At 37.8% G+C, this 9853-nt stretch overlaps 1 protein-coding gene across 1 annotated transcript; it reads left to right on the forward strand.

Annotated features, from left to right (window-relative positions):
• The first annotated feature begins 2842 nt into the window (after nt 1–2842).
• LOC138836615 (olfactory receptor 10A5-like) lies at nt 2843–3811 on the forward strand. Its single transcript, XM_070035387.1, has one exon. The coding sequence runs from the start codon at nt 2843–2845 to the stop codon at nt 3809–3811; it is 969 nt and encodes a 322-aa protein (XP_069891488.1).
• Nucleotides 3812–9853: the final 6042 nt, after the last annotated feature.

The raw sequence follows: 9853 nt of genomic DNA on the forward strand, positions 1-9853 counted from the left end.
TTTAAAAGACACAAGAAAAGCAAAGATGACTAATCCTATCTGAAAGTATCACACAACAAACAGTTAAGTTTTAAGAGTCAGAAGGAGTTGGTGAGGTAGAAGAGGTGTTGTGCACAATCAGAAATGATGGTAGTCATTAAGACACAAAATGAACTGATGCGTTCTGTAAATAGCAAGAAGCATAGCATCACAGCAGAGGAAAGAGAGACGATGTGGAAGATCAGTGATGACACGAGTTTATGACCAACAAGATATGTCTTATAATTATTTCACATGCCTTCTTGAAAACATAGTTTTAATATTGTAACTGAAAATTTCCTTAACTGTAATAGAGATATCAACTCTAATTTCGGTTTGTTATGTTTAACAAGGGGATATGATAATGCTATTTAAGTAACAGTGTTAGGCTCAGAGAAAAAATGAGGAAAGAATGTAAAGCACAAAGCATCCATCTTTACAACCTCAGTAAATATCGTCATTATTGTGATCCCTACCAGGTTTGGGTTTGGGTTGTTTTGTCGGTCATGGGACTTGAACTCGGCCTGGGCACTGTCCCTCAGCTCTTCAGCTCAAAGCTAGTGCTCTACCAGCTGCACTACAGTGCCACTTCCAGTTTTCTGGTGGTTAACTGGAGATCAGAGTCTCACAGACTTTCCTGCCCCAGCTGGCTTTGAACTGCAATCCTCAGATCTCAGCCACCTGAGTAGCTAGGATTACAGGCATGAGCCACCAGTGCCAGGCCATCAGTTTTATTTTAATTGTTTTATGACTAATACATAATAAATATGGCTCATCATGGCAAATGTGGAAATCTAGACAAATATAAGGAAATAAATATCCTATTCTATTTGACTTAAATAGCTTAAAATTTTTCTTATACCCTTTCAGTCTTCCCGCACAGCACAGATTTCAAGATTGGAAATTGTGTTAGTGAGTAGTAATGTGTTCTTATGTTTCATTACATATTATATGGAATTATTATACAACAGCATTTAATGGTCCTCAAATGCTGCTTTGGTGCTTATAGGATATTTTCTTAAGTACTTCTTTTGTACTTGAGCCATTCCTTCATGTGTGTTTATAAACATTTAAAGTTTATCACTACAATGGTCATCCCTAGACAAAGTAAAGCATAAGTTACTGCTTTCATATCTTTACTAGAAAGGGGTTCTCCAGAAAATGTTCAAAGAAAATTAATATATGTGATATTAAACAAAATAAGATATGCCTATTACAATGTTCTATATGCTCTCATATATAACCCATATATGTTCTCAATACATACTAGCCCCTCTCTCATCTCTCAAACTCTAGCCAGGTAAGAAAGATTTGTGCAGACTAGAAAAATCCACCAGGCTCACTATGGCTCACAACTGTTATGGAAACTATTAACAGACATAGACAGGAAAATTTTTAGTTCAAGACTCCATCTAAACCAATAAAAGCTAGACAGGGTACCATGTGCCTATTACCTAAGCCACATGGGAAACATAAATAGGTTATTCATGGTTTGGGCTGGGTCAGGCATAAACACAATGCACAATGCTCAAAACTTTTTATTTAATATTTTATTTTAAAGGTGATGTATGGAGGGGTTATAGTTATATAAGCCAGGTATTGAGTACATTTCTTTCTAAACAGTGTTACCTCTTCCCTCATTTTCTCCCAGTTTTTTTCCCGCCCAACCTATCTCCCCAATTATTTGTATAGTTCATTTTCAACATAGTGGCCAGTGGGTATCACTGCTGCATTTGTTCACCCTTTTCCCTCCATTTCCATGCTTCCCCTTCTTTTTCCCAAACCACATAAACTTACGTACAAGATAGAAGTTACAGAAATCAGAAACAGTGATCACAGGGAAAAAAACACAAAAAGTAAAATAAAAATTCTAATGTTTCCATTTCTTGGAGTTCATTTCAATGAGCATCATTTTATAGGATCATATGCACATAGCTATTGAGCCTTTGTGATCCTCTCCTAAGAATATCCTCATTTGGTCTCATTGTATGAATGTTTACAGTACTGTTTAATTTATCATGTCCACATGCAATTTTTGGTCTTTTACAATCCATTGGGTTTACTTCTGGATTTACAGGTACATTCTAATTATCACAAATGAGAGAAACCATGAACCCTTAGTGTCTGGCTTACTTCACTTAATATAATTTTTTCCAAGTCTTTCCACTAGGAATAGGGCAATGTCATTCTTTCTGATTTAAGTATAGAATTCCATTGTGTATATATACCACATTTGTCCACTGAGGGGCATGTGGGTTGATCCCATATCTTAGCTATAGTAAACAATGGTGCAATGAACAACTAAAGATGGCTGGGAATATGGATCAAGGAGTAAAACAACTGCCTAGCCTTGACCTCAAAACTTCAGTACCAAAACACGATCAATAGGTGGTCTATATTATAATTAAAATTAATTATAAATATATTTCTAGAGTTTGGATAAATTCATATATGTCTGTTCTTCAATGTGATCATGAGCATTGGGCATTTTATTCAAAAAATCACCATTGTCCTGCCAAATGTGTTCTTTCATGTCTTCTTCAGAGATTCATGATTCTGACTTTGCCTGGGTTTTCTCAGTATATTAGTACTCAAATGTCAACTCCCTCAAAAGCAGAATCACACCCTCATAGTAATTAAACTCTAGATATATTTTCCTTGCATCTTTATTCTTAGACAACACTAAACTGTTCCTCTTATAAATAGATCCTGATGTTGCCACCTTCCCTGACACTAAGGAGGATTCAGGAAAACAAATGCGGAATCTGACTCCTTCAGTCAAGAACCTCTCCCATGACTACACTGTAGCTTCCTGTCTGCCTCCATGGCTGCAGGAAACTGGACACGAGTAGATGAGTTTATCCTCATGAGCTTCTCTTCTCTACCCAAGGGAATGCAGCTGCTGCTCTTCCTGGCATTTCTGGCCATCTACCTGGTCACCCTGTTGGGAAACAGCCTCATCATCGTGGTCACTTTGGCTGACCCCATGCTTCACAGTCCCATGTACTTCTTCCTCAGGAACCTGTCCTTCCTGGAGATTGGCTTCAACCTCGTTATTGTGCCCAAAATGCTGAGCACCCTGCTTACCCCAGACACAACCATCTCCTTCCTGGGCTGTGCCACTCAGATGTACTTCTTCTTCTTCTTTGGGGTGGCTGAATGCTTCCTCCTGGCCACCATGGCCTATGACCGCTATGTGGCCATCTGCAGTCCCTTGCATTATCCCGTCATCATGAACCACAGGACTCGTGCCAAGCTGGCTGTGGCCTCCTGGTTCCCAGGGTTTCCAGTGGCTACCGTGCAGACCACGTGGCTCTTCAGCTTCCCATTCTGTGCCACCAACAAGGTGAACCACTTCTTCTGCGACAGCCCGCCTGTGCTGAGGCTGGTGTGCGCAGACACGGCCCGGTTTGAGGTCTACGCCATCGTGGGAACCATTCTGGTGGTCATGCTGCCCTGCCTGCTGATCGTGTGCTCCTATGCTCGCATCGCTGCTGCTATCCTCCAGATTCCTTCGGCCAAAGGGAAGCACAAAGCCTTCTCCACCTGCTCCTCCCACCTCCTAGTTGTCTCCCTTTTCTATGTATCTTTAAGCCTTACATACTTTCGACCTAAATCAAACAATTCTCCTGAAAGCAAAAAGCTGTTATCCTTGTCCTACACTGTTGTGACTCCCTTGTTGAACCCCATCATCTACAGTCTGAGGAACAATGAGGTGAAAAATGCCCTGGGTCGGACTTTCCACAAGGCCCTCTCTCTCCGAAACTGTATTGTTTTTGGCTTCATTAGGTAACTAACTTTTATTGAATTGAGAATAACCAGTCTCATATTTGAGATTCACCTCTGCATTATTTTACATCTCCATTGGATTGAATCTCAATGGCTTTTGGAAAGCTTAGTAGATAAGAAAGAGCACAAAAGTAGTTCAGACCTAATAATACTACCTGCAAAAATAATTCCTCACACCGGCCCAGTGGAGACATAGTCTTTTCCTTAATAATTGTGCTTGTTTTCAATTGTTTTATGGCCAACTGTTTATATGTATTTGTATTCCTGACAGGGTGTGAGCAGAGTGTTCTGATAATTTTTACATTTTACAGAAAAATCAATACAAGGCCATCCTAAAGCATCTTTTTACTTTCTCTTCCTCTGGGCAATCTGATTCTCCCTTGAAGTTCTCAGTTCTCATGTCTTTGAAGAATAATAGTTCCCTTAAACTCCTTGGTCTGTAATATAGATGTAGAAAGGCAGATCAATAACTTTCCTACAACTTCATAGTATCAATTATCCTTTTTCTCTCATTAGATTCTTTCCAGGAAAGATGAAATGAGATCCCATGAATTCTATATGTCATATTTAGGTGAAATAAATCATTTCAGTCATGGTTCACTGTCATCAACTTTAGATTCATCCACTTGATTCAGCATAGGTCTTCTTTAGCCCCAAAAATGTTTTCCATTCTTTCTATAACCTAATGAGACTATTTTTAGGCTTGCCATAATTTATTTAATCATTCTTTTACTATAAACAAATAATGTCAAATATAATAGCCTTAGAAATATGCTTGTTAATGTTTTTCTTACTGTATTTGAAAGATGAAAATCTATGCATATATACATATATAACATTGTATATTAGCAAATTTTTCCTCCTTCCACGTGACTGCACCATTTTAGACAAACAGAAATTCATGACTGTGCTTGTTTCCTGATAGCTTTGTTGATAACATGAAACATTTTTTGTCATGAACCATTTATACTTATTTAATATGTAAAATCTCAAAATTTGGGTGAAAACAAGTTTGAAGAATAAGGAAAAAATAAGTGAGCCAATCAGAGAAAAGTCATCATTTATTATGTTCAAAGTTCTGAGTTCATAGTTCAGATAATTAGCATTGGGGATGACTTAGTATTCTATTTTTTCTCCTTAAAAGATTCTTTCTGAATGGATAAATGGTATTTCATCGATGGATAAGGACATAACTAGCAAGAAAAATAGAAAACTAACAGAAAAGGAAATCTTTAATAACTATGCATCAGACAAGGACCTCATTTGTAAAATATACTTAGAGGTCAAACAATTAAACGCCCACAAACAAATCCTCAAACAACCACCCCATTAATAATTTCCTCTGAAGAAGAAATAAGAATGGCCAATAGACACATCTCTGGACATAAAAGAAATTTAAATCAAGACAACATTGAAATTCAATCTTATCCCAGTTAGAATGGCTATTATCAAAAAAAAATCTAATAACAACAGATGCTGGCAGAGATTGGCCAGAAGGGAACTGTTGGTGGGAATGTAAACTTGTTTAACCAGTCTAGAAAGCAGTATGGAGGTTCCTGAAAAGACTAAATATAGAGCTTTCCTATGACCCAGAAATTCCACTCCTGGGTATCTATCCAATTGACCACAAACCAGGCCACACTAAAGCCACCAGAACAACCATGTTCATTTCAGCTTTGTTTACCAGAGCTAATATATGGAATCAACTCAGATGGGTTGATGGATGGGTTGATGGATGAATGCATGAATGAGTGGATGAATGGATCAAGAGAATGTGGTATGTAAACAATTGAATTCTATACTTCATTAGAAAGAATGATTTTGCCCATTTATAAAGAAATGGAAAGACTTGGAAAAAATTATCTTAAGAGAACTAAACATACCCAAAGAAACATAGTTACATGATTTCCCTCATTTGCAATAATTAAAATGTGCCTATAAATCTTATAAGTAAACCCAATGGATAGTAAAAGAAAAAAACTACACTTGGACATGATAAATTAAACAGTACTCTAAACATTCACACCGTGAGACCAAAGGAGGATTTTCTTAGGAGAGGATCACAAAGGCTCAATAGCTATTTGTGTTTGCTGAAATGAACTCCAAGAAATGGAAACAAGAGGCTTTTTGTTGTTTAACTTTTTTTTCTTTCTTCTTTGTTGCTGGTTTTGTTTTCTGTATCTTTTGTCTTGTATGTAAGTTTATCTCTTTGGGGTAATTTAAGGGGAGCACAGAAATACTGGGACAAAGAGTGACCTAATTCAGCAGTGATATTCACTAGACACTATGTTGAAAATGAGCTATACAACTTGTAGGAGGGGATTGGGAGGGAAAAACTGGAGAAAATGAGGGAAGAAGTGCAACATTAACAAAGAAATATGCCCATTAGCTGACTTATGTAACTGTAACCTCTCTGTACATCACCTTTACAATAACATTTTTTAAAAGAAGCCTTTATTTTAGCCAAAATTATCTGAGCATTTTGGGGAGGGGTCAGTCGTGGGGGCTGAACTCTGGGCCTGGGCAATGTCCCTCAGCTCTTCAGCTCAAGGCTAACACCCTACCACTTGAGCCACATCACCACTTCCAGCTTTTTTCTGCTTATGTGGTGCTGAGGAATCAAACCCAGGGTCTCATGCATGCAAGGCAAGCATTTTACCGCTGAGCCAACTTCGCAGCCCAATTATCTGAACTTTTAATGTCCCATTGTAATTCCTCGAGATTATATTTTTGTTTTATGTGCTTCCATTCCAAGTTTATCAATAGATAGTTTAAATCTATGTTTTTGTTTATTTAGTTTAAATCTATGTTTTTGTTTATTTATTTTATCCAAGTACCCATAATCCTTTGAAAATAAGTACTACACAGTTTCTTTTTGAATATGACATAGATACTCCTGAATAGTCAAGAGACTGCTGATGCCAGAGTTTAAGGACATTTGACTCAATGTTGAATACAATCATCTATTTTGGTTTATTCTGTCCAAAAAAAGCTTTCTCATCACAATGAATTAATCCTCTGATTTTTGGTAGTTTATAAAAATGAGTAAGTGTTGCCAGGCGCCGGTAGCTCACACCTGTAATTCTAACTACTCAGGAGGCTGAAATCTGAGGATCACAGTTCAAAGCCAGCCCCAGCAGGAAAGTCTGTGAGACTCTTATCTCCAACAAACCACTCAGAAAACTGGAAATGGGGCTGTGGCTCAAGTGGTAGAGCTAGCTTTTAACTGAAGAGCTAAGAATAGTGCCCAGGCCCAGATTTGAAGCCCCATGACCGACAAGAAAAAAAAAGAATAAGTGAAAGGATAATTCCACTGAGAAGTGGAATTTATTCTAACTAATTTTTGGAGGAAGAGTTTGTAAGACTGGATAGCTGATAGTTGGATAGTTGAGCACTGCTCAAGAGAGGAGGGTGGCCATTCTTTCATAGCTCACAGCTGTAATCCTAGCTACTCCAAACTAAGCAAAGCTGCAGTTTTAGTTAACATTTTCAATGCAGCTTCATTCTGCAGGGAGTAGTAAATCATAAATTCTCCTTCAATGTTTTTTTCTGTATGGAGTCATAGGAAATAAGTGTTTGTAGTTATACACTAGTCAATCACTCCAGTCTGCCACTGACAGACTGTCAGGTGAAGAAGTAAAACTTCTAGCCACCTCTGTTTCCAAGGGCGTTCTTAGGGTCCAAAATGAGTGTTCTGAAGGTCTCAGGCACCAACCTGGTGCTTCATGTCTCTGATCTTTACTTAGAAGGCTGAAATCTGAGGATCCTGGTCTGAAGCCAGCCCAAGCAGATAAGCCTGGGAGACTATTACTTTCAATTAGCTATCTAAAAGCCAGAATGGGGGTGTGGCTCAAATGATAGAGTACCAGCCATGAATGAAAAAGCTGAATGACAACTTGGGCCCCTAAATTCAAGACCTAGTACCCCAACTCTCTCCCTACTCCCACTACAAAACCAAAAGGGTTTCAGGCAAATAATGTGAGAAATAGAGCCTATAAGGAAAGCATGTGCCAAGTGTTCTTAACCCCCCCCCCACACACACACACTCAAATATCTTCTTTTTGGAAAATCTCAGGGGTAATTTAAATAAAATATAAACATCCAAATTCATTTTCTAAGGACATCCCTTTATTATAAACAATACAGTTGAATACATAATAACAAATAAATATTTTCTTATTGAAGTGAACCTTAAAGCATCTATTTTTACAGTGGGCTCAAAATGACCATCATTATGTATGGCAGTGATAGTTCTTTTCCTTCATCTCTCACTTAAATAGCAGCCCCCCTCGGGATGCATGGTGATACCAGTTCCTTCTGTTTTTCTGATCATGATATAATTTAATTCTTCATTGCTGAACAATATTCCATTGTGTAGACATACCACATTTTCTTTACTGACATATTAGTTTTTGTATACTTAGTACAACCTAAATGTGTGTGTGTAGTGCTGGATTTGAACTCACCGTCTCCCACTTACTAGACAGGCATCCTACCACTGAGCCATACCTATAGCTCTTAAGATTTTGGCTAAGAGTCTCATGCTTATACTTTATGTCTCATTTAAAGGAAAATAATATTGCTGTTTTTGCAACTTCTTTGTTGCCTTGTACACGTTCATCACAGTTGTAGGATTATATTATCATGGTTCTTTGGTTTTCCTTTTTTAAACTCTGTTTCATAAATTAAGGGCATCTACTACTATAGCCCTAGTTCCTGGTGCATGTTAGGCACTGCATAAGTATTTCTTGGATGAATGGCAAATATTCAATGTGGATTTTATTCATGTGTTCTTTGGTTACTTGAACCTGAGTTGCAATTGCTCCTCCTACCAATACTAGAGTGAGAGGAGGGAAGAAAGAATGTGAGGAGGATGACAGAAAGAATGAGTAGACATGCCTACTCCCACATTACCTTTACTTACAATTCCAATTTAGCATGGGAGCAAGCAAGGATCCAGCTTCTACTAGACAAGATTGGGGTTAGCAGGAAGAGTAATAGTTACTTTTTAAAAAGTTTATTTTTTAAATATTTTATTATCTTTAAGTTATTATACAAAGGAAAATAGCTACTCTTAATCTTCCAAGAGCTACCTCTCTGTTGCATTGAAAATATGGGGTGTTTCTGTATAACAAAGTAAAGGGTGAGGGGCTATCTTACTTGAAACAGCCTTATCTCAAGTTAAGTAGGCAAGAGTGAGATAAAAATCAGTATACTCAATATGCATTGTGGATATGTAAGTATTCAAACCCAGACCCTGTGGTAGTTATCAAGCAAACAATAATAAACAAATGTATTGCTTACAGTGAGAAACATATAACCAAAATATCTGTTCAAAATCATGGTAGCCAATGGAGTTTTGGGGTAAACTCCCTTATCATTCAGGGGGACATTTTATTCCAAAGCCCTTCCTTCAACTTACTCTTTCAACTTTACTTCCTGTTTCACTAAAGTTAGAATTTTGAGGCTGTTAATAATAATTTCCTTTCCTCCTTAGCCTAGAGTTTATAACTTCCCCCAACTAATTATGATTTTTTAAAATACTGTACACTTGGTCTACACAATGTTTAATGGATAGATTCTCTTCCCCATACCTGAAAATTTCTCAGAGTCCAAGTCAGAAACACTCCTAAGAATCAACCATTTCCCTCATAAATAGGGGAATGTGAGAGTATACTGGACCACCCCTCTAATCTCTCAAGGGTACAAACCTTGAAGAGTAGATAGACCAGCTGAATTTTGTCCCTGGGATTTGTGAAGCTATAAGCATCACAGCTGCAGGCTGAAAGAAAAACCTTCCTCCAATTATACAATTGCAGAATCTTCATGGATTTTTGCACTCCTGGGAGTTTTCCAAAACTTACACCTGTCAGAAAGCAAACCTATTTCACCATAAAAAGAGGAAGCATTGGGGAAAATAACTTCCTTACAGTAAACAGCAGGGAACGAAATAGTCCTGAGACCCAGGCTGGAATCCTCTAGAGTAGATGACAAAGGCTCAGCCCAGAGCATCTCTGGAGTGACAAATGAGGCACAGCTTAGAGCT

Source organism: Dipodomys merriami, unplaced genomic scaffold (genome assembly GCF_024711535.1).
Source record: "Dipodomys merriami isolate MVZ:Mamm:240054 unplaced genomic scaffold, mDipMer1.0.p SCAF_25, whole genome shotgun sequence".
NCBI classification, from domain to species: domain Eukaryota; kingdom Metazoa; phylum Chordata; class Mammalia; order Rodentia; family Heteromyidae; genus Dipodomys; species Dipodomys merriami.

Excerpts from the sequence above, each read along its gene's own strand:
- LOC138836615 (XM_070035387.1), top strand. The coding sequence starts at position 2,843 with ATGGCTGCAGGAAACTGGACACGAGTAGATGAGTTTATCCTCATGAGC.